Source organism: Kryptolebias marmoratus, linkage group LG12 (genome assembly GCF_001649575.2).
Source record: "Kryptolebias marmoratus isolate JLee-2015 linkage group LG12, ASM164957v2, whole genome shotgun sequence".
Classification (NCBI taxonomy): Eukaryota; Metazoa; Chordata; class Actinopteri; order Cyprinodontiformes; family Rivulidae; genus Kryptolebias; species Kryptolebias marmoratus.
The window spans coordinates 18,354,001-18,381,896 of record NC_051441.1 but is presented as its reverse complement, the minus strand read 5'-3'; the positions used below and the strand labels follow the sequence as shown (position 1 = coordinate 18,381,896).

At 49.6% G+C, this 27,896-nt stretch overlaps 1 protein-coding gene across 1 annotated transcript in view; it reads right to left on the bottom strand.

Moving 5' to 3' along the window:
* Nucleotides 1–27,864, bottom strand: part of si:ch211-194b1.1 (protein Wiz) — a 34,307-nt gene extending 6,443 nt beyond the window's left edge. The window contains exons 1-14 of the mRNA XM_037978705.1: nt 27,735–27,864; nt 26,205–26,416; nt 24,364–24,439; nt 22,514–22,632; nt 21,033–22,412; nt 17,402–17,842; nt 14,110–14,357; nt 11,260–11,578; nt 10,088–10,216; nt 5,109–5,675; nt 4,560–5,012; nt 3,946–4,452; nt 2,597–3,172; nt 2,300–2,511 (exon numbers count right to left, since the gene is read on the bottom strand). Coding sequence (XP_037834633.1) covers nt 2,300–2,511; nt 2,597–3,172; nt 3,946–4,452; nt 4,560–5,012; nt 5,109–5,675; nt 10,088–10,216; nt 11,260–11,578; nt 14,110–14,357; nt 17,402–17,842; nt 21,033–22,412; nt 22,514–22,632; nt 24,364–24,439; nt 26,205–26,379 — 5,202 coding nt within the window. The 5' untranslated portion in view covers nt 26,380–26,416; nt 27,735–27,864. The remainder of the gene's footprint in view (nt 1–2,299; nt 2,512–2,596; nt 3,173–3,945; nt 4,453–4,559; nt 5,013–5,108; nt 5,676–10,087; nt 10,217–11,259; nt 11,579–14,109; nt 14,358–17,401; nt 17,843–21,032; nt 22,413–22,513; nt 22,633–24,363; nt 24,440–26,204; nt 26,417–27,734) is intronic.
* Between the last annotated feature and the right edge of the window lie 32 nt (nt 27,865–27,896).

Here is a 27,896-nt window from a genome sequence, read left to right as displayed (position 1 = left end):
TTTTAAGGGTTGTTAAGGTGTTATTATAAATTGTTCTGCTGTTTTAAGGGTTTGTTCTGAAGTTTTACTGGTCTGTTCTGCTGTTTTTAAGGATTTTTTTGCTTTTTTATTAATAGTTCTGCTGTTTTAATGTCCTTTCAGGCGTTCTTAAGGTTTTGCTATTTTTAGGTTCTGTTCTGCTTTTTGGGATGTTTTCAAGGTTCTTTCAGCTATTTTTCAGGATTCTTGTGCTGTTTCAAGGATTGTTCTGCAATTTTAAGGATCATTCTGCTAATTTTAAGTATTGTTCTGTTATTTTTAAGGATTATTCTGTTACTTTTAAGCATTTTTCAGCAGTTTTAAGGGTTTGTTCCGCCTAGTTTCAGCTTCTTCAGCAGCTTTCAGTCAAATCATTCAGCAAAAAAGCATTCACACTGCATTTTCACAGGAAATGCAATTTCTCTAGTTTAATTAGATCTCTTCTTCTTTTTCTTTCAGCTGTCTCCACCGCGAGTCGTCTTCCTCCATCTAACTCTGTCTTCTGTGTCCTCTGTCCTCACTCCAACTCCCTCCATGTCCCTCCTGTCTTTTTGTCCGTCCCACTGTCTCCAAACCATCCAACACAGCTGCTCTCACCGCTGTCTTGTAAATCTTATTTAATTAGATCTAATTTAACCAATTATGTGACTTCTGAAGGTAATGGTTGGCTCTTGAACACATACGGTAAGCACACACTGCTTTCCAGTTTCATATTTTTTTTGGAACAATTTAGTTAATTTAACTAGTTTTCCCCATTCATCTCATGTAATTTGGGAGCATTTGATGCAGATTTATCACTTCGAATCCAACTGAAAACCCAATTAAATCAAACGAAAGGCGACAAAACAGAGAAATTACCGAGGCGCTGAGAATACTTTTGCAACCCTCCGTGCAAGCAAGAATCATCCGGCGCTCTTTCTGGCATACATGTGAAATTTATCATTCCTATTATTAGAGGGGTGACATCAGCCTGTTCCCATCCACCCAGCTTCACCCTGAGCCGAGTCCGAGCGGGGGACAAAAGAATGTGTGAAATGTCAAAGTGCATTTAAATAACCTGAATTAACTTCATTATTTGTCTCCGTTTATTTCCTGTTTCACATTTATTAACAGCCTAACATGTTACCTAATATATATAATATATATATATAAAAAACTGAAGACAGCTACTAACCTTGACAGAAACAAGTCATTACACTGAAAGTAAGCTTTTTGATCATTTTTAGATATTTTCTAAAATGCTTTATGCTAACTGATCTGCTATTTATTTTCTCAAACCCCAGAAAAAAGGAGAAAAATCTCAAGTCCTGAGCTTATATTGCACTAGAATGTACCTCCATCAAGCTGGAACGAACAGCCCAAAAAAAAAAAAAAAAGAGCTCTAAATAATTTATTTGGATCGTTTCCGATGCTGTTTGTGTCCCGCAACGTTATTTCTAATCAGATGCCGCTCTTTATTTGCTGCTTGGAGCCCTGAGTCCGAGTACAATGCTCACAAATGAGCTGGCGTTGCTTCTCTGAGATGAAAAGACCTTTACACGACAGTAACAAACGGCATTAAAAAGGTAAAGTCTGCTCTGTATGTGAGTCACATCCCAGCTCAGGGGAAAAGCTCTGACAGCGAAGAAGAAAATGCTTCAGAACCTAATTCAGAAGAGAGAGATAGAGAAGGGGGAAAAAAAAAACAAAAAAACATACATTTTCTTCCATCAACAGCTTGCCATAATTTATCTGAAGATGAAACATAAGCTGCCAGGAACCCAGGTTACCATGGCAACTATCAAGTGAAGAGCTGACTTGTTCTGGCATCTGTCCCCACTGTGATTTAGTTGCTTTTTTTTCCCCCTCTTTCTCTCTTCTTTTTTTTTTTTTTCATAACGGAGAATAAAGGACACAGGATCTACAGTAAGGCGCCGAAGCCGGGAGACGTCTGCAGAATTTCCAAGACACAAAATGTCTGTCACGCCACCAGCTGAGGCCCGCTTGATCCGAAAAGCATGACGCCTGTACGGAAAACGCGGGCAGGCGACGGATTGTGTTGAAGAAAAGGCACGGCGGGTTGTGATCTCCCGCTGTATCGTAGTTTAACTTCACCGGGAGGCAGGATTCTTCTGATTTTCTTTTCTTTTTTTTCGAGTAAGAATGTAATAATGGTAACAAATATGAAGCTTCAGCTGTTCATTAGATCTCACCGACTGATGTTCGGGTTGATACGTGTTTTACCAACAGGACTTGTGACCTTCTCTAGGGTGTACCCACCCCCCTGACGGGCTCCGCTCACCTTCTTGAGGGTGGTGCGGCTCCCCTGCATGTAGTTCCGGTGCATCTCCAGCACCTTCTGCGGCCGGCTGCGGATCCACGCGCTCAGCGTCTCGATGGGCGACCCGTTCACGGACCACTCGGTCACGCCAAACTGCCTCAGGTGGGCTCGCGCGTGGCTGGCCAGAGCCTTCCGGTTCTCGAAGTAGAAGCCGCACAGCTCACAGCTGGGGTCTGAAAGACCACAGAGAGGAGGAGGAGGAAGAGATCACGGACCTCGTTTGGTGACAAAATGGGGGTTCAAACGCCCACAACTTACCCTGGTGTGCATGCTTGTCTGGTGAGGGTTTTCTTTTAAAGGAGAAATCGTGTGGAAGCGATGAGAAAGTCTTGAGTCGGTTTGGAGGCGACTGGGCCATCTCCACTGCCTGGGCCTCCTCTGATAAAGGCCTTTTGCCCAGTGGGGACATCCTGAAAAACTTGCCTGCAGGTTGGGGAGCAGACAGACCCACGGAGCCCAGGCCCTGCTTTTGGAACCTCGAACCGGACTGCGCCAAATTAAGGGGAGATTTATGGAATTTGGCGGACTGGTAACCTGAAGCGCCCAAACCCTCCGAGCCGCCGGTGCCGCTCGCGCTCTCCCACGACGGGCTGCCGGCTCTGTGAGTCGACTCCTTCTTCACCCCCTGGCTCAGGTGGGACGAGCCCCCTCTGCCCCTCTTCTTCATGACTTCCCTCAGGGTGTCAATGGGCGAGCCGTTGACCGTCCACTCGGTGATGCCCATTTGGCGCAGGTGGGAGCGCGCGTGGCTGGAAAGGCCTTTGCGGTTCTCAAAGTACTCGCCGCAGAATTCGCAGCGAATGTCCCTCGTGGGCTCCACTTCATTGGTCATGGCTGAGGAAGACCAGGAGAAAACACAGGATTTTATCTTTTTAAAAAAGGGAATTGTGCCTTACTGGACTATCATAACTGTTTAGTGTAAATTCGCTTTACTAGTCTACCAATTTATGAATGTTTTGTGAAAACAACTACCCCCAAAGTAATAAGATAAGAACAATAACCTTAAATATTATACATTATATCATATCATGTCTTTTGTTATATGATATTGTAGCTAGTCTATTATACCACAGAACAGTGTAGTTTTATTTATTGTGTTCTGTATTTTATTGTATCATGTATGGTATTTAATCATAACAAGTATTGTATCGTATCATGTATTGTATTGTATCATATTGTATTGCTTTATACTGCATCGTACAAAATATTGCTTCTAACATGCATAACAGGGATTCTCAAAGTCTGAAGTCTTGGTCCAGATCCAGACCAAACAGCCATACAGTCCAAAGGCACGTGTTGTTAGGAATGCATTGGTACAAGAAAATGAAGGGTATGTTTTCTAAATTCAAATACTGTTTCAATAAATGCATAAATAAATAAGTTGGGAGCAAATTTATTGTGCGGGATCTGCTTATCACTAGTTGCTCCGGATCTTCGACTTTCTCCAGAAATCAGATTTGAATGTTTAGAAATCAAGTTTGAGAACCCCTGATGTATGGTTACGAGTCTCTAATTTTCCCATTAAACAAACTGTCTTTGATTATGAATTCATAAATATGTTTTGAAGGTTCACACATACAGTAGATTGAGTCAAGTAAAAAATTTACCCAGGTTGAGAGGGAAGCCATTGTCGGAGCCGCCCCAGTTAGAGCTAAGAGATTCAGCAGGGAAACCTCCGGATCTCCCCACAACCCCGGGCTTGGTGACCTCCACCTGCACTGGCTCGGGCTTCGGCTTCAGCGTCAGGCTGCTCAGGGACGACAGAGGGGCCGAGCTGGACTTGGACGCCGCCACCTGCGGAGGACTGGAGGGACGGGCGAAGGCGAAGGGGAGGCGGCCGAGGAGGCTGCCCGACGGGGACGAGGAGGCCGACAGCGGGGAACGGGGGGGTATCGGAGAAGACGGTGGCGGGGTTTTGAGAGGTTTTAAAGGAAGGGCGCAAGGCAGGCCTCGCCTCGTGATGACCTCTCGCAGGGTGTCGATGGGCGAGCCGTTGACAGACCACTCCGTGATGCCCATTTGGCGCAGGTGGGAGCGGGCGTGGCTGGAAAGTCCCTTCCTGTTCTCAAAATACTCCCCGCAGTACTCGCAGCCTATTTCCTTCGGAGGCTCACCTGAAAGACCAGAGGGTTGTTATATTTTGAATTTGGACTTCATCCAATACGTTAAATCGCAGAGATAAGTTCCAGTTCATGTTAATAATTATTCATGCACCACTCACTGTGTGGGACGGCCATTAGCTCCCCACTACTGAGGCGGAAGACCTGCATGGAAGAGGTCTTGAGACGCTTGGCAGGTGGGCCAGGTACAGACGAGGCAGAGGAAGCTTTGGATGTTGACCCGCCCCCAGCTGTGGTCACCTTGTAGATGAGCGGCGAAGAGGAGGAGGAAGAGAGCGTCAGCCGAGGCTGTTTTGACGAGGAAAGCGTCGCGGCCGCGGCCGCGCCCTGTGGCTCGGCGGGACTGTCCAGCTCCATCGCGCTGGCTTTGTGCTTAAAGTCGTCCGTGTCCATGAACTCGTTCAGGAGCCTGATGGGCGAGCCCTTGGGCTCGGAGCACTCCACGCCGAAGTGTCGCAGGTGGGCTCGGGCGTGGCTGGAGAGGCCTTTGCGCGTCTCAAACCAGGCGCCGCACAGCTGGCAGACGAGGTCCTTATCGGAGTCCGCCTCCAGCGCTGCGAAGAACGGGGAAAATAAATGAATTAATACAAGAAGTAAAAAAATGAACGTTTAGCTGAAATTGCACGCCGGGCTGGGGCAGTGAGGCTTACTGAGGTTCAGAGGTGCGTCATTCTCCTGGGGTGCCCAGAGCGGTTTGGCTGTTGAGATTGTAGAGGCAGCAGAAAGGTTAGAGGTCAGGCTTTTGATTCCCCCAGCCTTGTGCTCCGGGGAGCGCAAGGGGGAAGACACAGGCAGTAGAGAGGAAATGGGGGCTTTCTTCACTACTGAGGAAGGTGATCCAGAGTGAGATGGAGCTGGAGAGGCACAAGGAGAAGGTGTGGGTGTGGGGGAGGCGGAGGGCGGTGGCCCTGGTTTCGCTGCTTTGGCCATGATGGAGAGAGCGAGAGGCTTCTCGTCCACGTCCATGTCTTCGAGCTCCTCATCTTTCAGCGGCGCGGACAGGGAGGGGTTCTTCGCCGAGGGCAGCTTCAGGAGAGACGGGTTGAGTTTGCCGTCCTGGCCGCGCTCCTTGACGAGCTTGTGGAGGATTTCGATGGACGGCCCGCTGTTCTCCGCCACGGTGATGCCGAGCTGGCGCAGGTGGGCGCGGGCGTGGATGGAGAGGCCGCGCTTGCTCCCGAACTGCGAGTTGCACACCTCGCACTTCAAGCCGCGGACTGCAAAAGGGGAGGAGAGATCAGCTTGTTGGAGAGCTGGCGAACGAGCCCCGTCAAACATTTCTACATGTGGCAGATGCTGGGAAGGTCTGACAGGCGGCACAGGTCGCAGCTGCTGATCTGAGGTCAGCTCTGACATCAATGCTTGGCAATTAGTGACAGGAAGTGATTTTTGAAGTTTCAAAGTCAACTTAAATAGGGAGAATTTAAAGAATTAACACCAGATTTAACACCAGCACCTGTCAGTCAGACGTCTGTGCTTTTCCTCTCAGAGTGCTGCCGCCCCCCCCCCCCNAAGAAATAATGTGAACAGAACGACCATCTTTTCTTTTACACACCGGCTCTTAATAGTGACAAGCCAAGTTGTTTCCTAGAATCACTTTTCCAGCCCCACAGCATCTTACTGCCGACATATTTTACTTTGAAAGGATCATAAAGTGGAAACTATGGTCACGGCTGAGCACAGCTTTACTGACAGAGCACGTGCACCTGCCTTCGTGTTCATAAAGATCCCCAGCTAGCAGGAATTAGCAGCAGGACACGTCTCTGTTTCATCAGAGGGGTTTTCAGCTGCACGACTTGGGGCGAGAAAAGGAACCTTTAACGCAACCGTATCTCAGCAAAAACGGGAAATGGCGGCAGTCGAGATTAGCGCTCGTTAAGATGCTTGCTCTGCTTTTAAACAGTTTGTCATTATTATTTATTAGCCCTGAGCCAGGAATGGAGAAACCGAGAAGCATATTTGTAGAGGTCACTGGGAGGTGGAGGGATCAGACAGGACAGGTGGAACCGGACTGGATGGAGGGGATGAAGGTAGCGTTTGTTGGCTATAGCAAATTAATTTCTTGTTAATTTGCCCTTTTTTCGAGGTGCCAAAGCAGGGCTAAATTTATTTTGTTTGGTATATTGGAAGGATTTGTTATTCACCGTTTTCACACCCACTGATAAAAAAGGCATCCAAGTACCGAAGCAAGTCTTCTTTTACTTTTCCAATCGGCACATAACTCGGCGTCGACGGGCTTCCACTGTCACTACCGCCACATTGAATTGTGTTTTTTTTTTTTTTTCTTTTCTTTTCTTTTTAATAAAGCACCAAGCAAAACGCTGCCGGCGTCTGCCGCAACCAGAAAGAACAAAGAGCTCCCGCTGACGCATTACTGTAATAATAAAAAAAATACAAGCGCGCTGCAAATTTGAAGGCGACCAATTTCACAAAGTAGATGCTGCAGCAGATTCGGCCGCAGTCGTTCCTGTGAGCGGCGGAGGAAAACAAAAGAACGGCTGACACGGACGTGCGCCAGGACAGGAAATACGTCTTGATTCGTTTGCTCTCGTGGCGCCCCCCGGACAGTTTGCCATTCAGAGTTTCGATGTCTTTTTTTTTTTTTAATAAATGGAAAATGCTTTCCTTATTGCCACGAAGACTGTATCAGGGGAGAATTCAGAAAATGTAAGTCATTTTGAAGGCAGGTAGCTTGTCTTGTGGTGCAAGAAGGGAGTGGAACCACTCCAACGGCCTGACTGACGAGGTTACTTTTGAGTTAATATAATATATCTTTCACCAACATAAAAGGGTTCGGATGATGCTGGATATATTATCTTTATTTGCCAGTAAGACGTCGTGGTTTATATATATATATATATATATCACTTTTTCTTTTTTTTTTACCCTCACACAAGTTCTGCAAAGTGCTTTAAAACAGTTCTCATTCCCTCATTTACACACACACAGTGCTCTCTATTATAAATCTGACACTATATTAACCTTATGCTCCTCCGCCCGCTTCCTTTTGTCCAGTTTTCACGCCTCTGAAGAAGCGCTTCCTGTTCCGCGCTCACTGGCAGACGGGCCGACTTCCGAACACAGCGGTAAGGACGCCACGATGGACTGTTACGAGAGTCCCACGTCCATCCCTCAGTCACTAGAAGGGATTATTTCACTTATAAAGACCTTCGGGGACGTTTTGAAGAAAGACTAAATAAACTGAAACCTTGCCTAAGGCCCCCCATGGGGTCCCGGGAGGCAAAGCCCCAGGAAGCTTTTGGATTTTTTACAACATTTGAGGCCATTTCTTTACTTTCTGGGGCACCTAGATGTGAGGTTCTGGCTGATATTTGAATACTGCTACAATACAAAGATCGCACTAATTAGATTTGACGTGTTATTTCAGCCGAGTGCCCAAGACAGCCCATATTATAGACTAAATTTAATTTAATTAACCTTATCTCGTGCAGTGTTGCTCGGAGGCTACTGTCTGTACGTACAGCTGCAGGTGGTTCGTTATCGTGTTTGTTACATGAACATTTGACATAAATAACTGTGTTCTAACAATAGACATATACAAACTATCAGACACCTTTTCTGAGAGCTGTGAATCTTGGCTAACCTCGTGACTCGACGCATCTCGACGTGTCGCGCCTTCTAATTATAATCAGCGCATTTTACAGCACATTTAATTAATTAAAGTGCTCTGAATAAAAAAATCTTCAGAGCAGAGGATGCTCGTGTACGTTACTTTTTCAGTAATTACCGAGTATAAATACTTTCAGACGTGCATCACATTCTGTAATGAGCTCCACACGAGTCACGGGCGAGCTGCTTCCTTTGCCTCCCACCGACCTGCAGCTTTCTTAGAAAAGAGGCTGATATTTTTGGGGTCAAGCAGGCTATAAATGGCAACCTGTCTGACCATTTTCCATGCTGCTGAACAACCTTAGATCAAAACTAAAGCCGCTCACACTTTTCGACCCACTGGCGGATTACACAAGCTGCATACGTTTCATTTAATTAATTTGTATTTTTTTGGTTTGGTTATAAACTCTGAACTGTGCTCTGATGTCAGCGTTTAAAACACTTGAGGCGTTTTACTTTGTTCCCAGCCTGAGCTGTGTACGTCTTCACTAATGTAAGAAAATGCAACAGATATCGCTCGTTAGATTAGAATATCATCAAAAAGTTGATTTATCTGAATCATTCCATTTAAAAAAATGAAACTCGTACATTATATAGATTCCTTACAAACAGAATTATTTGCATTTCAGGTGTTTATTTCTGTTCGTTTTGATGATTACAGCTGATGAAAACCTAAAACTGAGTTTCTCTGAACATTGAAACATCACATAAGACCAGTGAAAAAATGACTTTTAATCCAGAAATATTGGCCTCCTGAGAGGACATCCATGTTCTGCACAGTATATGGATCAGAGCCCGGATCAGGTCTTGATCTGGGCTCCTTTTGCATGAATTCCTGCATCAGTGCAGCCTGATGCGGTGGATCAGCCGGAGGACCTGCTGAGATCTTCTGAAGTCCAGGTTGTTTTCTTACTGGCCTTCAGCTTGTCTGAATCGTTGGCTCCCGTGTGTCTCGTCCTCCTCCTGATAAAACCTATAGACTCTCTGTAGGTCAGATCAGTTCTCTGGTCGGTCAGGTACAGTGTGGACGGGCGTCCTGCTGGAAAACGAAATCAGCCTCTCCGTGAAGCTTGTCAGCGGAGGGAAGCAGGAAGTGCTCTGAAATGTCCGGGAAGACTTTGGACCAACGACAGCAGACGTCCCGGCTCCCCAAACCAAACCTCTGGACCTCAAGCAGCTCGGACTCTGGGCCGCTCCGCTCTTCCTCCAGACTCTGGAGCCCTGGCTTCCTGGTTTCCAGACCAAACGTAAAATTTACTTCGAAAAAAAAGAGGACGTCAGACCCCCCCGATCATCCGTCCGGTCCTCTTAGCCCTCAGCCCAGATAAGACGCTTCTGGCGTCATCTCTGGTTCTGGTTTGCAAAGGAATGGGACATTTGTAGCCCAGGTCCTGGTTCTGGTCCAGGTTCTGGTCCTGGTCTGTGTGTGTGGCGGCTCTTAAAGCACCGTCTCCAGTTGCAGTCCACGCCTGGTTAATCTATTGATTTTAATTTCTGAGAAACTGGAACTTTGGGTTTTCATTTGCTGTAAGCCACAATCATTGAAATCAACAGAAACAAACACTTTAAATATATCAGTGTGTGTGTGTGTGTGTGTGTGTGTGAGAGAGATGAATCAATATAATGAATGAGTTTCACTAAGGTGAGTCTGCTGACATACGTTAAGTATGTCGTCTTTTTTTTGTATTTTATCTTCTTGTTTCACAGTTTAATGATAGCAGCTGTATGTTTGGATTTTTCCACCTGTCGTTTAAAGTTTGATCTATTTTTCTTTAATAACTAAAGCGTGTGTCTTTTAAAGCCTACATAACACCACCGGGAAAAGGTGGTAACAGGTATTTCTATATGAATATTTTTGACATGTTCCGTCTGAAACCAGGGTTCATTTCTGTATTTTCCCAGGAAACATCGATCGAGATCGGCCCTCGGATTAGCCCAGGTTGTTACACGTGTAGCGGGGGTTGTCACCCTTTGCCCCGGGGTGTCTCCTGCTCCTCACCCTTGGTGTCTCCATCCTCCGGGGGCGAGAGGCTGCTGCTCCTCCTGGGACTGGAGCTCAGACCGTCCAGAGAGGCAAACCGCAGGTCCTCCTCCTCTTCCTCCTCCTCAGCTGCCTCCTCCTCATCACCTAAACATCACGGACACAATAAGTGTTGAAACTCCTCTGAACTGATTCGCCGGCGCTTTAAAATCAAAACGTTGGCCGGGGGAGCTCCCTGGCCTTGTGGCTTCTCAGGCTGCCCGTGCAGTCAGCAGCACGTTTTATGACATCTTTAAATAGGAAAAATGTGTGAAATAATAAAAAAAATAAAATAAAACCATCAATTTTTTTGGAGCTGAGATGCCTGTCTGCCTGTCATGAACGCAGCTGGGTGAAAAGACAAACATGGCAGACCGGGTTTTCTCCGCAGTCAGGCATTTCCTGGGACATAAAAAAATAAAAAAGTGCCATTTTCTGCGACAAATCGGTAAATCAAAAGAGACGTGGAGGAGACAGACAATGGTTTCTGTGCGGTGGGCGGCTCACCTCCCGGCTGGAGAGGAGGGACTCCTCGTCTGTACAGCACAGCCGCCAGTTTTTTATTTTTATTTTTTACAAAAAAGGAGGACATTTGACTCGACTCTGTGTCTGCTCGGGCTGTGGGTGAACCCGTCACTCGCAGGTTAAAAGGGAGAAAGTGACACTTCCAGTTATCCGGATAAGTTGAGATAAAGATGAACCGATTCCTGTCGCCTTTTCAGCCCGCAAAAGTTTAACCGCGTTAGCCCGAGCAAACCTCCGGGTTTATTTTATGTTATCTTTTTATTATCTTTTTTTATGCTTTAAAAGGAAAGAAACACGCTAGCATTTGAGAGCACGGCGTGTCCTCCATCAAAAAAAAAATCAAAGTAAAATGGCGAGGATTGAGCAACTGCAGTTTTTACATATCCCGCAGCGGTAAAAAAAAAAAAAAAAAAAAAAAAAAAAAAAACACCGGAGGCGCGAGGAGCGAAACGCCTCGCGGGCGTCGGGAACACAAACTGGAACAACAACTACACAAGTCGGAAAATTAGCCTCGTTTCTCTGTAACCTGGAGCCAGCTCCCCACCTCCACCTCCACCACCCAGGCTGAAGCGACAACAATAACCCGCTTCGCGAGCGTCGGCGCGCGCGCGGCGTCGTTCAGCTACCTGCGGGGCTCGGCGCGACGCGGGCTCTCCCGTCCATGCTCCGCCGCGGCAAAGCGTCGCTGTCGCGGCTGCGCTCCGGCTGCTCGCAGCCTGTCAGTGTGCGGCGGGGAAGATGCGGCGCGAGACGTGCCGCGCGACGCCGCCGCCGCCGCCGTCGAGTGAGCCGAGGGCACGCGGTGCGCGGAAGTCCCCGCGCGCGGTACTCACCGGTCCGCAGTGCATCGGACTCCCGGTGGCTGGAGCCAGACAGGTTCTCCGCTATTGTTTGGGTGTGCGGGGAGGTGGAAGCAGCCATTTTGCCCCCAAACGCACCGCGGAGCTAAGGCGTGACCAATCGAGTGAGAGGCGGAGGTGGAGATGAATGCCACATCAACCACCGCGGGCATCAAAGGGACACCCAACACACACACACACACACCTTCCATCTGAGGATAACTTTCACACCAGCTACTGTCCTGATTCACACACTTCATACTCTGCTTTGCAAAAGTATCCACCCCCTTTTGGCATTCTCCTTTTGTTGCTGGAATCATAAATGCACTGGGATGTTTTTTCCTCTTTTTTTTTAATTTACACAACATAGCTCCCACTGTGAAAGGCGCAAAATACATTTTTTTAATATGAAACACCAGCAATAAGTTGAAACAAAAGCAGAAAACTTGAGGGCGAGCTGCTCCAGCTCTTTCGGGGTGGATGCTTGTGTCCAATGATCTTTGAGAATCTCAGGCCCCGTCGAGTCGTCGGCGTTGATGGCGAGATCGCAGTGATCGCAATCGCTGTTTGTTTGGACAACGAGACTGCAAAAAAAAAAAAGCATCGACCCCTACCGCAGTTTTTGTGCCGGGTCGCGAGCCGGAGCTGTGGTTGGTGGGCGTCAACAGAAGGCACACGCACGCAAACGCAAACGCTTGGGTCTCGAGCATGAGAACGGTCGCAGGCCCGGTCAGTCCTTGTAGAACGTAGCGGGGAAGCGTCTCCGCCGACCCGAGGGACGGCGAAGTGCATTTATGCTCCGTGTTAAAATACATTTAAGAGCGAACCGTGCGAACGGCACTCCGCTATCCGCCATCGTCACTGTGGTTTCTCCGCGGCGGCGCAGCAGCATGCGATGTTCCACGCCGAGGGTTTCCAAAAACCCCCACTCCCCAGACTGGGATCCAAGGAATTTTCATTTACGGAGAAAACAGCCGAAACGTTCCGGTTTCCCTTAGAAAGCAGAGCGTTGCTTCAGCAGGGTCCAGCTGGAAGGAGATAGTGGAAAACTCTGTAATTTCCCTGTATCTTCCTCCTGCTACCTTTCCTCCACCAGCTTCCCAGCTTATGCCCCCACAGCACGGTGCTGCCACCACCATGCTTCGCCGTGGGGATGGTGTTTAGCCTCTTAGTTGTTTACCTTTGCTACCCACTGTACAACGCACATTTGTCCCTGAGGCCAAGCTTCCTTTTCTTTATTAGGAACGAAACCAAAACACACACAAGCCTGAGCATGTTCTCCTGCTGGTATCACCGCTGTGGCGAGCTCAAAGTCCAAACACTTTCACACACCATGGATGAAATCCGCCAGCGGACACGTTTCCTGCTGAAGGGGGAAACACTCTCGCGTGCGCTCGCTGCAGCTGGTTGATCCTGCTCGGAGTCGTGGTGGGAGAGCAGCAATCGATGAGCGAGAGACGGGTCGCCACTTCGCAGCAGAGTCAACGCAAACACACACACACACACACACACACACACACAAATACCTAGGGTCAGTTTAGAACCACCACTTAACCAGAAGCACTCAGAGAGCGCAAACCTCCGCCAAGGCCACAGCGTCAATAAAACCGTGCGATCCGACCTTTAACACTTATTCAACCGGGTTGTTTTTTTTTGTAACGACCCCAACATTTCCTAAAAACTCTGTTCAGATCTGATCGTTATTAGCGTGGATGTGATCTCTGATAACAGACACACAAGGTAACAAAGAGGCAGAGACAAGGTTTTAACAAAGGCGTCACCTGTGACCTTGACCTTTGACGTCAATAGGCATCACCCCTGACCCATGAGGATTCCAGCCATACAGTTTGACGTTCCTACATTACACTGTTACAGAGTTAGAGCACAGGACCACGTGTGACCTTGACCTTTAACCTTGAACGGATCAGCACCAAAATTGAATGATAAAGGAGCTGTACTTATATGACACCTTTCGAGCCAATCAGGCAACTCAGAGTGCTTTACAACCCAATCTGTGCCCTCGTTTACCCATCCACACTTCCATACAGCACTCTGCTACATCTCTGCTACAGCTAACCTGAATAAATCGTCTTATAGAGTCTAATCAGTGCTTCAAACTCCATTCATACACCGATGGGGGGCTCATCGGAGGCAACTGCTGCCAGGAATCGAACCTCCAACTCTCTCATTGGAGGACAACTTCTCTAACCAGCGGGCCCAATCCCTTGTTCCTTTGACCATGTTTGGCGTTTCCTGAAAATGTCATGAAAATCCGTTCATAACTGTTTGAGTAATCTTTGTACACAGACAGACAGACGTTACCGAAAACAGAACCTCCTTGCTGCCACAGATTCGAACCCGTCACTTTCTTGTCGACCTTTTTAGGAAACTAGCAGGAAGGAAAAACTCACCTCCTCCGTCGCTCCTCTTTAGGCGCTGACGACGCGCCGAAGGCAGGACACCAGGATCGGAAGCGTCGAGGCTCCTGTCGCCCGTCTCCCCTTCGAGCTTAACCTTGATTATCCCTCCCTCCTCAAAGTCATTCTCCTCCTCCTCCAGGTCTCCCTCCTCCTCCTCCTCCTCCTCCTCCTCCTCCTCCTCCTCCTCCTCCTCCTCCTCCTCCTCCTCCTCCTCCTCCTCCTCCTCCTCCTCCTCCTCCGAGCTTTCGCAACTGCGCGGGGGCGCCGTGGGGATCGCCAGGTCTGGCCGGCTGGAGAACAGCTCCCTCAGAATGTGGATCGGCGAGATGGTCACGTCCCAGTTGGTGATGCCGAAGTCTCGGAGGTGGGCCCGGGCGTGGCTGGACAGGCCCGCCCGGGTGTCGAAGCCGGCGCTGCAGAACTCGCAGTGCATCACGCTGAAGGTGTCCGGGTCGAAGTTGGCAACTAGAGACAGAAGAAGGAACGGGAGCTCAGACAGGGGACTTTTCAAATCTGAAACACTTGTATCTGCGCGCACCAGAGACACAACATTCACACAGCCCGCTCCGCACCGAACGCCAGGGTTTGGACGTACTTCGGCTGCTATGAAGTTAAAGAACTTCCCCCTGAGAGGGAAGGAAAACAGCCAACGGAGGTCCGATCGAGCGAGCGACCGAACTGAAAATAGGCGAATTCCAGATTCGGCTGCGACTGCCCTCGCCAAGGACTCGTGTCCGCATTCGGTGGCTCTTGCGCTATGTTCCACTCTTTGGTGCCACAGTAGAACACGGTCGCCCCACGTCGCAGCCGTTCCTGCACGCTACAACACGGCCGGAAACAAAACGGTGGAGACACTGAAGGAAGTGGGTAAGATTGCTGTCACTGTCGTCAACGTTTCTGATTGGACAGAGACGGCGAGGAGAGGTGGGGCGTCGAAACCAACTTACCCCTGCCGCTCCTTCGTGCCGTGAAGCGAGGTAGGGACAGAGCCGAAACGGTCGACACGTGAAAAGGTAGACCGGCTTTGCAGTTGGGTAACGTGACGAAGTGACGTCGCACGCTTCGGGCCGCGGGAATTAAACGCCCGAACAACAACTAGTGGATTCGTTCCGACCGGAATAATAACCGGTGTCCTAAACGATGGCAACCTGGGGCAACGGCGCGCCCTATTTTTTTTTCTTTTTTCCGTCAAAACACCCAGAAGCTTTCAGCAGCAGTTTACAGCACGCGGAAGACGAACTGCAGCCGTTGGGCATTTATTCGAGACAGAATCGCTACGCTGAGCTCATCCGCCATGTTGCGAGTAACGCTGTCCACGTCGCACGAATGAAGCGCGAAAGAAGCCGATTCTCTCTTCCACGCCTCTTTTGGTTCCCGCCCAGCTCGCTTTCATTTCTGAACGCTCAGAAATGGCGGATTCATCGTTTTTTGTTTTTTTTATGCATGAGAGGCGCCCTACAAGATGGACTGGTCTGGGCGCCCATTAGCCTACCAGCTCGTCAGTACTGTCGTGACCCACTCCTGTCGAGGACTGGGTCGTCCTAAGATGGCTCAAATCTTTAAAGTTTTATAGCGGTTTGTGCGAACTCTAGTTTATAAACCTTTCCGTCTCTGTCAGTTTCTCAGTACACGCTTATACCGAGTTAGTAACCATCGATAACCCTGTGACAGTGTAGAGGGTTGTAGATGTGTGTTTGCAGGAACCAGTTTTGTCATTTGGAGTCGTTTAAAGACAGCAGATTGTTGCAGCTATTAGTCAGGTCAAACCGAGGTCATTCAAAGCGCTATCTACAACAGGTAAGGCATTAATTATCCTCTTTTTCCACAGAACCCCTCTTCAAAAGGGCCAAAGTATCCTTGGAAATAAAAGGCCCCGTTGACACGAGGACGATCTCTGGAAACTTTTTTCTGTGTTTACAGAGTCGAATCGACAGGAAAGAAAACACATTTATATGGATACGGCTGTGCTCATTGAATCTGCTGTAGATCCCATGCCAGGCAGGGTTGCCAGATAAGAAATGACGAATTATTGTACTGTGGCTTTAAATTATTGTATCCTCATCCAAACGATCATATGTGTCGAGTGAGGTGTGCTGTCTCGGAAGGGGGGGGGGGTCGTAAGATTAGTTGTGTGCTGTGATTGGTGGACGTGTGCACAGAAAAAGGAGGGGGACTTCACCCGAAAACTGTACTATGAAAACTGTAATTATCGTATATCTGGCAACTCTGACGCCAGCCTTTTATTAGGACCTGCCTGCAGTCTGGAGCAGATACTTTTGTGATACTTGATGCAGCTCGAACTAAATTCTGCTGAAGTGACTCATGGGGGATTCGGAGATGTTCCCTGCACTACAGACAGACATCTGGGACCCAAATCCACTTCACAGGAGCTGGGTCTGCGTGTCCCCCTTCGGGATCGGATCCCTCGGGACGTGCCAATCCCAAACATGACAGGGCGTCATCCCACTGGAGACTGCCAGCACATTCTGTTATTGTCCCGGGTAAACAAATTCCCACAGGAACGTCCACAGAAACGTCCACTCGAACGTCGTTTTGTTTCCTTCTTTTTGCTAATTTCTTCGCGTGTGAGTGGGCCTGTCTGTTGGCAAAATATCTCGTGAACCGCTGGACGAATTTTTGACGAAGTGTTCAGAAAGTGATCACTGGACGGACGTCTGCAACCGATTAATTCTTTGAGTCAGCCCGATTCAAGATGGCCGATGGACCCTTAAAAACCAAAATATTACTATAAGTCAGGCGATTTTACAGATATCAGGCTAAAATTTGTTGTGGTAGTAGTTGAGGCTGATCCCCAACACATATTCTGAGAGCTAACAGACTGTGCAAGTTCTTTGTCTAAAATGCATCTATTTAATATTTGGAGTCAACTTTGTCTGTCTGTTAGCAAAATATTAAATGACCCACTGAGTGGATTTTATTGAAACTTTCAGGAAATAATCATTCAGAGTACCCCTGCAACTGATTATCTTTTGTGTCCAATCTAAATCAAAATGGCCACCACAGCCAACTGACTTTAGCGAACACAAAAATGGAAATGAATGAGTCAGTTCTACAAATATTGAGCTAAAATTTGGTGTGGTAGTAGCTGAGAGTCATTTAGAAACACACGCTCCAAGTGCTGCTCATTGTGTGACATCTGTGCCTAAAACCTGAGCATTTAACTGCTGACATCAATACTTTGTCTGTTAGCAAAATATCTCATGAACCACTGGACGGATTTTAATGAAACTTTCAGAAAGTGATCAGTGGATGAACGTCTACAACTGATTAATAAATGGAGTCAATCTAATTCAAGATGGCTGCCACAGCTAACTCAAATTAGTCGACACAAAAACAGCTCCAACTCTGCCAATTCAACACGTATTGAGCTAAAATTTGATGTGGTAGTAGCTGAGAGTCATCCTCAACACATACTCTAACAGTTTTAGGCAAGGGGCAATTAAAAGACCTCCAAAGGTTAGAGCAACACACGCTACATGGCCGCTGACCTTTCTTCTTCTTCTTCTGATAGGAGTACTTCTTCTCGATCGCGTTGACCTCCTCGGGGGAGATGAAGTGGCGCACGTTGTAGCTGACCCCCACCCGGTTCAGGTGACCTCTCACGTGATTGGCGAGCCCGATCCCGTTGTGGAATCGATCGGGGCAGTAGGGGCACTTCCTCTCCACGCTCCTCAGCGCTTCCGCGTCGTCGTCGTCGGTCTCGACTTCATCGAGCACGCCCTCCGGCAGGAAGCAAGGCGCACGCTCGCCAACGCCGCCGCCGTCATCGTCATCGCTGTCGGTTTGCGTAGAAGCGGCAGAAATCCTGTTGCTCCTCCTCCGCAGGAAGAAAACCTTCCTGTCTTTCTTGGCCTCCTCCTTCCCTTTGTTTCTCGCGCCCTGCTTAGCCGGCGACGGTAACGTAGCATTCCGCCTCCGAGGAGAGTCATCTTTTAAAAGAACAGAACAAGAAACCATTCAGGAATGACACCATCGACCGTATTTAAAGCTGAACTTAAAGTGGTTTGAAGCCAACACCAGTTGAAAGAAAATCAAAAAATATGTTTATTGTAAAATCTAATTAAAAAATTCAATAAATGATGCTATTGTTTTTATTTATACCGAACACTGAAGAAATCACTCGGGTGTTTTCGGCTTTTTCCGTGACCCCCCCTGATGTGTGACGTCCACAGAGCCGCTGAGGTTCAAAGCATTCAGCCGTTCATCATCGTTCGTTGGAATTAATCGTTCGAACCGGCCAGAAAATACCACTGGAGTTTCATTTTTTGGCTTCCCGGAAGATAAAAACCTCAGATTTGGATCCAAAAGCTCTGATGTGGGAATTACTATCAGAACTCGAGCTCGGACCACTTCAAAGAGAAGCACCGCTCCGACCCTGAACCTGCTGTTGATTAGTTTACTCTGGTGTGAGAGTTCACTCTGAAGCGCGCTCACGTTGTTTACGTGTTAGCATCATTAGCATCAGGTTAGCTTCGAGTTAGCAATGTTAGCATCAGGTTAGCATCGAGTTAGCAACGTTAGCTCTCTCCTGCCTTCTTTATGTTGATTTTTAGTGTTGTGTGCTGATGTCATGACAACGATCTGGAGGCAGTCGGTTTTCACTATTCCATGTTCCCAACTTGGTAGTTATGCACATTGTTTCGTCTGCCATGACGGTCCTGGTGATCATCAGAATTTAAATCTGAAGAGTTTTCATCTGATTCCGGATTCTGATCCAGCCATCAGTTCAGGTTCATACTGGCATGACTGTATATCCCTTACTCCCGCCAAGTCTTCCGGCATTTCTTCGTGTTCAAAAAAAGGCTTCTTCTTCCATTTCCACGAGCAAACAGCCGGATAGCAGCGGCGTTCTTGGCTGGCCGGGGCACACCGCTCGTCATGAACTCTGCCCCACAAATCACCCACTTCAGAAATTATTGACTAAAACGCTAAAAACTGTTTAAGTTTTAGGTCAGAAAAACAGGTCCCTGGAATGTTGTGTGGGTGTGTTTGACTAAATAACATTTACGAAACGTCAGTGTTTTGAGATTTTATTTCAGTTCAACTTTAACGCGGCCGTCTCTCTTTGTCAGAACAAGGCTGTTTCAAAAAAAACAAACATTTGCAACAAGCTACAAGAGGTAGCATGTTAGCAGGCTTGGCTAAAGTCTCGTCAGGCTCTCTGCGGCGCTTCACAAAGAGAAGAAATCACACTGAGCACGAACTCTAAACACACCTAAATATAGGCCTGTTAGAGTCTGCTGTTGTAGCTGACACTATAAGCTATTTAAAGTAAATATAACAGTTATTCTCAGTCCTCGTGGTTAGATGAAAAAAAATTAGCGCTGATCTTAAATATCATAGGGACTAAAAATGTTACAAATAAAAAAAAAAAAGTCTTCACTTGTTTTTTTCTTCGTCTCCAATATACGTCCTTTAGTGTTATTGTTCGATTCCAGGAACAAAAGCCTCCCATGTCGGCGGCCATCTTGGTTTCTGACGTGGCAACCCAGCTTTCGATGGCGACCGCGCCTTATGGAAGCCGGGCGGAGGTTACTTCCAAGTCCCTCCTTCGGGGGGGATCAGATCAGCCGTGCTCCCGCTCTGCGGCTGTATAACAGGAATATTACACTCCCCAGCTGGGCACTTCTTAGGGCGGGGGGGGGGTGATCACCACTGATTTCAATGCCACGAGGTCAAAGGTTGACATCACAGTTGATCTAATGCTCTGACGATACGACAGTATAATGTAGGAATGTCAAACTGCACAGCTGGACACGTCTTGGGTCGAGGGTGATCACCATTGATTTCAAGATGACAGAGTCAAAGGTCAAGGCCACAGGTGACCTCGTGCTCTAACTCTGCAACCATGTAACAGAGTAAAACTACACTGCACAGTTGGTCACCTCTAAGGTTGAGGGTGATCACCGTTGATTTCATAGGCATGGGGTCAAAGGTCGATATCACAGTCGGCCTAGTGCTCTAACTCTGCAGCGGTGTCATGTAGGAATGTCAACCTGCACAGCTGGACACCTCGTGGGTCAAAGATGACACCTGTTGATTTCAAGGTTCATGGGGTCAAAGGTCAAGGTCACAGCTAACATTACATGTTGGTGCTGATGTTGACCAGCAGGTAAGATGTTAACTGTTCGTAACCTGCAAACAGAACCCGGCTTCACAGGACGTGAACTCTCCCTCTCAGGAGTCAGGATTGAGTTGCTGTTTTCCACCCTCTCCCAGCGAAAATGACTAACCCTTCAGTGGCTAAATGTTACTTTGTGTGCATGCCTCTGATTACTGGCTGGGACAGCATCCTGCTGGGGCCGGCAAGACAAGAAGTGTACACGCCGGAGGATCACTGGCTGCACATGTACAGAGTGAACAACGCTTGATTCAAGATGGCCGACACAAACGTGGCTACAACTGTCAGTTTTACCGATACTGAGCTAAACTTTGGTGTGGTAGTAGCCGAGAGTCATTCACAACTCATACGCTGATAGGTCAACTGATCGTGCGAGATCTGTTTTTAAAACGTTGCTATTAACTATTGTTGTTGACCATGTTTGTCTGTTAGCAAAATATCTCATGAACCACGGGATGGATTTTAATGACATTTTGAGAACATAATCACTGGATGTACCGCTACAACTGATTAACCCATGGAGCTGATCCAATTGAGGAAACACGAAAACGGTCGTAACTCGCTCAGTTTTACAGATGCTGAGTTCAAACTTGGCGTGGTAGTAGCTGAGAGTCATTCACAACACACTTTCTCAGCATTACATGCTGCACAACATCTTTGCTTAAAATCTTTGGCATTAGTTTGGATCAACGCTGTCTGTCTGTTAGCAAAATATCTCCTGAACCACTGGATGGATTTTAACGAAACTCTCAGAAAGTAATCACTGGATGTGCATCTATACCTGATTAACTTTTGGAGCGAACCCAATTCAAGATGGCTGCCACAGCCAACTACCCTCAGCAAACACAAAAACAGCTGTAACTCAGTTAATGTTGCAGATATTGAGGTACGATTCGGTGTGGTAGTAGCTGAGAGTCATTCAGTTTGATCTACACGGGTGATAACTTTTGTATGAAGCAGGTAAAAAGTGACTGACGTACGCCACACGTGGGTCTCACCGGTGTTGTGCTGAGCTCCGCTGCGCAGCTTCCCTCCCACGTGCGAGTCCGCCTCCTGCCGGGACGGATTAAACTCTCCGGTGTGGTCTTCCTCCTCGCTCCCGGGCAGCCTGTCGTTGTCCGCCTCCGGATCAAACGCGGACAGATCGGTGGACGTCCTCCCTCCTGCGCTGGACCTCCCGCCACCTGGGGCCGTCGTGTCCTCGCGGGCGGCGTCGTGCTCAGGCGGGCCCTCGTTCGAGACCGGCGCGCGGTGATTCGATCTCGGGGGTCTCCTGGTGCCGACGGACAGCTGCTCCGAGTGAACGACGGTGAGGTGCTCCTTCAGCCTGGCGCGACTCGTGGTCAGGAAGGCACAGTGGCCGCACGCCAGGGAGGCGGCGGCCATGTTGACGGGGGGTTTCCTGTTGTGAGTCTTGGAGTGGTTGGCCAGGGCCTGGGAGGTTTTCGTGCTGAAGTTGCACTCGGTGCAGATGAAGCGGCGGCGGGGGCCTGAGGCGGCCCGCGCCTGAGCCGGACTCCGGTCCGAATTCACAGGGGTCGCGTCCAGATCTATGACCGCCGGGTCCGCGTCCGCTGCCGCAACCAGAGCCGGGGACAAAGGCGGAGACTTGTCCAATCCGGGCAAAGATTTCTCGCCCGGATTGGAGAACGGGTTCCGCGCGGCGCCGCAGTCCGGCGTCGGGCCATCTTTGGGCTTCTCCGGCTCGTTCAGCTTCTCGATCTCCTCCAGGATCTTCAGACGGGACTCCTGGTGCTTCCTGCGGTGCTCCGTCAGGGCGAGGCGGCTGGGCAGCGTCCACCCGCACTCGGCGCACTGCAGGCGGCCGCCCTTCCCCGAGCGCCGGCCCGCGCCCGCCCCGCCCTGGCAGTGCTCCGCCATGTGCTCCTGCAGGTGGATCTGCTTCTTGAAGTAGATGCTGCACTCCACGCAGGTGAAGATGTCCGCCCCCGACTCCTGCCCGCCATCCTCGTCCTCAGCATCTTCTCCGGGCGCCGCCTCTACCGCCGCCACCCCGTCCTCGAAATCCCCACCCTCTGGGCTCGGCGGCGACGCCTCGGTGCCGTCGGCTCTCTGAGCTCCCAACTTGTCTGGAGACGAGCGCCTGGAGACGCCGATTCCGGAGAAGGGCCTGAGGAGTGCCCTCTTCTTCCTGCACCGCTGGATGAAGGTGCAGTGCGCCCAGGGGGCGGGAGGGGGGCTCTCGGGGTCCGAGTCTCCGGGGAAGGTGTAGACGTCCCTCTCCGGCTCCTTACCATCCTTCCCCTTGGGCCTCGTTGTGTCCCCCTCGCCGCCGTCCCCCTCCTCCTCCATTCGGCAACCCTCCTTCACTTTGGACAGAGACGGCTCAGGATCGCTCCAGCATCCGCCGTCTGCCGCTGCGGAGGAAGCAGGGGGGACTCAGAGGAATCAAAATAAAAAAAAGACACCAAACATGAGGGGCGGATTCGGTTTTTCTCTCCCACCCCGCCGTACTTACATTCCTTCCGGCCGAGCTCGCGCGCATCGGGCTCCCCGGCCCTCGCGCTCTCGGGGGCGTCCGCGCGGAAGGGCTGCGGTTCCTCACGGTCGAGCTCGAGCTCGTCCTCGCCACCGGACCTGCGGGGCAGCGAGAAAGATTACGCTCTCTTTGTCACCACCGAAGGCGGCATCTCCGACTCCGCCCGCGGGGAAAAAAAAGTGAAAATTCGCCACCGAGGTCAAAGTTTTTCTGCATCTCTATCAGGGCTGCATCCAAACTCTTTACGGATTCGGTAAAAAAAATTAAAAACCCACAAAATAACAAAGAAGAGAAAGGCTTTGATAACATACGGGCCTTCTTATTTTTAAGTTTGACCAATTTTAGGGTCAGGTAACTTAAAAAACTATATAAATACGCAGAGTTGCCTAAATAAGTGCCCATATCTTTTACATTATTAGGTATTTTTTTGCACAGGAAAAGCTTTATATGTCAGAATAATCATCTCTTTTTTAAAACTGTGGCGATAATGAACACTTTACTCTCCACAGAAAGGACGACACTCGTATTTATTACACTTTTCAGATTGCTCTGATTGATGCCACCAAACGGCGTACACGGAGCAGCAGCTTTATCATGTAAATAAAACGGTTTTGAAGCTAACAAATAAACAACCTACTTAAGTCTCTAAGTCAGAATTTCGATTTTTTGGGGGGGTGGGGGTGGGGGGGGGTCTGTGATCAGGCTAACTGCTGTAAGAAATATAACCCGCTAACGATGGCGTTCGCTGCACTCAGACATCCATCCGTCCATTTTCCTTTTACCCGCTTCTCCTTTCCGGGAGAGCTGGTGCCCGTCTCCAGCAGTCACTGCGCGAGAGGACGGGGGGGGCGGACACCCTGGACAGGTTGCAAGTCCATCACAGGGACACATGGAGACGAACGACCTCACCTAGGAGCTATTTTAGAGTTACCAGTGAACCTAACGTGCATGTTTTTGGTCTGTGGGGGGAATAAACCCGGAGTAAAGCCTTCCGAGCACAGGGAGAACATGGAAACTCCACCCAGAAACGCCACAGGTCGGGAAGCGAACCTGCGACATCTAACCACCTCCCCACCGTGCTGCCTGCCGTCAAACATCATCATTAAAGAAATGACTAATTTCAACGGATGGCAGCGTAAGCCGGTGTCTCACTGGGCTGCGACGGTTGGCGCCGAAAGGCGAACGGCATTGATGAGGGAGAGTACCCAAACGCACACGAAAGGGTGCTCGGTTTTCTTTTTTGCGTGGGTCGCTGGGCCAAAGGAATTTGAAAAAAAAAACCACACTTGAGAAACCCACAAGCCGAAGTTTCTCTCGGTCGTGGCAGGCGAGCACCCGGAGCCCGTCTCGAGCCCTCGCCGATGTAGTTTGGGCGAGTCGGGAAGTGGCGACCCCCCCCTCCCCTACCCTACCCTCCCCCCTCCGGTGGGACCAAACTGTGATCGAACCGGGACATAAATAAGACACTTTGTGACTAAGTAACCTTTCGCAGGGATGTCGCAATTTATGCGCAAAAATGTTACCAATTCAGTTTTTAAAAAAGAGAAAATTTGTGTATTTTCTAGCAATTTTGTGTCTTTTTTTTTTCCCATTTTGGCTTCGTTTTTGTTCATCACACAACGACGCAGTGAAACCTGTAAACCCGATGACAGATTGATCTAATTTTAGAACCTGTTAACAACCTAAGCCATAAAAAAAAAAACCTCAGAACTGAAAGGCGGCGGTTTTTTTCTTCCCTCCCTCCCCCTAGTGGCCGCTTCTCTGCGTAAAAATAGGGAAGGCGACGCCTCGTGACCTCCGACCCTCCCCGACCTGCGCCTCCTCCTCACCTGAGTCCAGTGGAGGGCGATCCTGGGCTGTGAGCAGCCAGGCCGTGAGGGTTAGACAAGTTCTCGAGCTCCTCCGCTGACACCACCAAAAGCACACAAAACACACAACCACAGAAACATCACTACACGGCTCGACAGGTGAAAGGAAAACAACAACGAAGGAACAAACAAAGAAAAAAATCCACAGTTAAAGCTGCCGCTGGCGCAGAAGCAGACTGAAGAGACATTTAGACCAGCGAGGAGACAACGGTGACGGCTACGACAGTGTTAGCTGATTTCAGAGCCGCTCTGCGGCTGAACGCTGGAAGGACAGAACAAAAAGAAGATCCTGTAAGTTTAAACGACGGCTTGGTTATCTCACGATCACGTCTCGGCTTTCCTCCACGAGGCCCGACGTGTCGTGAGACAGAGCGGAAAGGGAGCCTCGGGCGCTCGAACTACGACCCTGAACGCCGAGGCTACGTTCACCTAACCCCTGTGGCGGCCTTTGGGTCGAAAGGACGGCACGCGCAGAAACAAGGTGCGGCGCCGAGCTCCGTTTACGGAAGTAAATATGGACGCTGCGAGTGTTAGAGTGCCGTCCAATCGGGTGCCGACTGCACATCCGAACGGGAAAAGATAATAGAAGACGGCAGAAGGCGAAGAAGAGCGCAAATGTTAACGAAGACCCTGTTTTTTTCAGAGGCACATGGACGAAGACAGGTGGGACTCTGAGGTGAGGGACCTCCGTCCTGAAAACCCAACGGACATGTGTCCCACTCAGTACCACACGCAGTCGTGGCGTTACAAATAAAAAGAAGCGTTGTGAGCGGAAACACGTTGTTATCGCTGGTAATTTAGTGGTTGGGACAGAAAGAATCAGGGCTGAGGTGGAGAAGAAGCGGTCAGATTTTAAGGTGGAGGCAAAAAAAGGGACTAACCAGCCACCGCCAGAGCGTGTCAGCTACAGGTGGGGGTAAGGACGTACCCGAACTGACACCATTTTGAAAGAAGGAGCCAGTTTTATAAACGAGACCCCTGGGTCCGACATGTCACGTTCACCGCCGTGAAACGACCTGGATACATGTCGCCGCTTAGGGGGTGAAAATAAAAAATAAAAAAAATATGGGAACTGGGTCGCATCTGCCCCTCGGCGCGAACGTAGCCTGAGCGTCGGACGGGTGGGTTTTTAGCCGTCTGCATTAGGCGGGTTAAAAGGAGCCTTGGCTGCTCGTTGTCAGGAGACCGGCCTGAGCTCTCGGATACGGTGGGAGTCAATCGGAGTTCGGACGCGTGCGCTCTGCGCTCTGGAAGGGATCTGAGAGGAAACCGTGCGCCCCACAGCAGCGGGAGGGGATGAAAGTGTGCCTTTGAACCGACGTGCAAACTGGACGAAAATGTAACGTAGGTGGGAATAACAAGAGGGGCTTGTTCGCAAAAAAACAAAAAACAAAACTCGGACCACTGTAAAGCTCGTGCAACCTGTGTCAAAATCTCCATAAATGATAAACCCAGTTCAGTCCAGTAAAGTCCAACTTCCTGCGGCTTGTTTGGACGTTTTATTGTGACGTATTTCAGCTACAGAGACCCAAAAAACTCTGGGTGTTCTCGCCTGTGCTTGTAAAGTCGCTCGTCTTATTTTGTAAAAAACAAGCGAACAGTAATAAGGGCGTCTGTAACAACGACTGACCCGTCTGCTGAGGCACGGCTTCATAAACACGACTTAGCTACGCAGTCAGTCATAATTATTAGCTGCCGGCTCAGAATTCGGAGACACCTACGAGTCCCGATCGTCACTTACAGGATCCTTTTTGTGCCGGCGCGTTAGAAACGGGCTGCGATAAGTTCGCAAGTGAAGTTACCATCAAGCGCCTCCTTCTCGGAGTCGGAGTCCCAGCTGAGGGAGGAAGGAAAAGCCGAGGGCTTGAGTCTCTGCCGTGCGGTGCGCCGCAACTCGGCGGCGGCGACGGGCTGGGAGTCCTGGCGCCGCTCAGGCCTCCCCCCTCCGGCCGGCTCCCACGTGCCGTTCCCAGACATGGGTCCGTCTCCTCCGGGCGTGGGGGATACAGGACGACTGGCCGGTGGAAAATGACACATACACACACACACCGGTGAAGCGTTACAGCAGCGTTTGTCAGGCGGATATATCTTCAGCAGAGAGGTTAGATGTGCGCAAAAATAAAAAAAATAATAAAACGTTGCGGAATGGGCTCCTGTCTGCTGCAGGTTTTATGGAAAAGTCTCTCCGGAAAATCGTCAAACTTGGACTGGGATTAGGTTACAACGACGGGACTTTTTTTGTTTTGTTTTTTCCAAACCAAAAACTTCAAGCCGGGACGTCGGGTAAAAATGTAAATAAAAGCCAAAATGCGTCAGAGTTTCTCGAAAATGGACAGAGGCAGAGAGGTGAGGCGTTCTGAGGTCGGACGAATTCGGAGGAATCTAAATTTTGGGAAATTTAACAAAAAAAAAAAAAAGCCTCGTCCTCCGCACTAAATCGGAGCCGGTTATCAGCGCCCGCTTCAAAAGGTGGCCTCTCTGATGGTATGGAGGTGCATCGGTGCCTCCAGCTTCCCCGTCTAGAATAGGCACCATCGGCGGAATAAAAGCGGGTTTTTGTGTTGAGTTTCTTTCCGCGACGAAGCGGGGCCGTAACGGCGTCGGACAGGAGGGCAGCGGCTACGACGGGAAGGAGTCGCAGTCGAGAGAGGTGGGGGGGGGGGGTCGCCCGGGGATGGAGCCGGACGTGAAAGGTGGGGGAGCCACGGCTGGTCCCTGGAGTTCTGGACTCCATGCCCCTCACACACACACACACCCAGAGACCAGTATGGAGTCCCACTGGCCCGCCCCTACATTGTGTCGCCTCCTCTACGCCCCTGGAAAACATTCACACACGAAAAGTTCCTCCTCCACTCCTCCACGAGCCGCCGCAACAAAAACATAATAAATAATATAACCCCCACACACACACCCCAAATAAATAAACAAATAAAGCTGCGGAGCCTGTCCAGGTTCGGGCTGCTCTTGGTTCCCAGCTGCAGCTTCAGGGGGTGGGGGGGTGGACTGTCTGACCTATTTTCACAACGTGTCTCAGATGGTTACATAAATAAGTGGCCTTTTAGATCTCAGGCCCTGGTCCTCTCCTGTGAGGAGCAGGAAAATGCCCGGGCTGGATGAGCTGGATGAGCTGGATGAGCTGGATGGTGTCCCCCCTCTATCCGTCCCCCCCTTCCTCTCCTTCAGAGGACGCGGCTCGCATCGATCCAGCCGCTGTCAGGTGATTAGTACGGGGAGGGGGGCGATAACACTCACGCTGCCCCCTTTTTTTTTTTTATAAACGCTAAACTGCAGCTCTATTTTTCTTTCTTTCTTTTTTTTTAAGAAGTACTCACTGGAATCGGCCTGGCGCGGTTCGCGGGTCGGGGAGGAGGAGGACTCCGGCCGCCTAGCTCGTCATGGTGGTGTTTTTTTTTTTTTTTTCGGGACGGAGCTGAAGCTCGGTCGCCGCTCCGCTTCCCGACGGAGGGAAGAAGAAGAGAGAGAGAGAGAGAGAG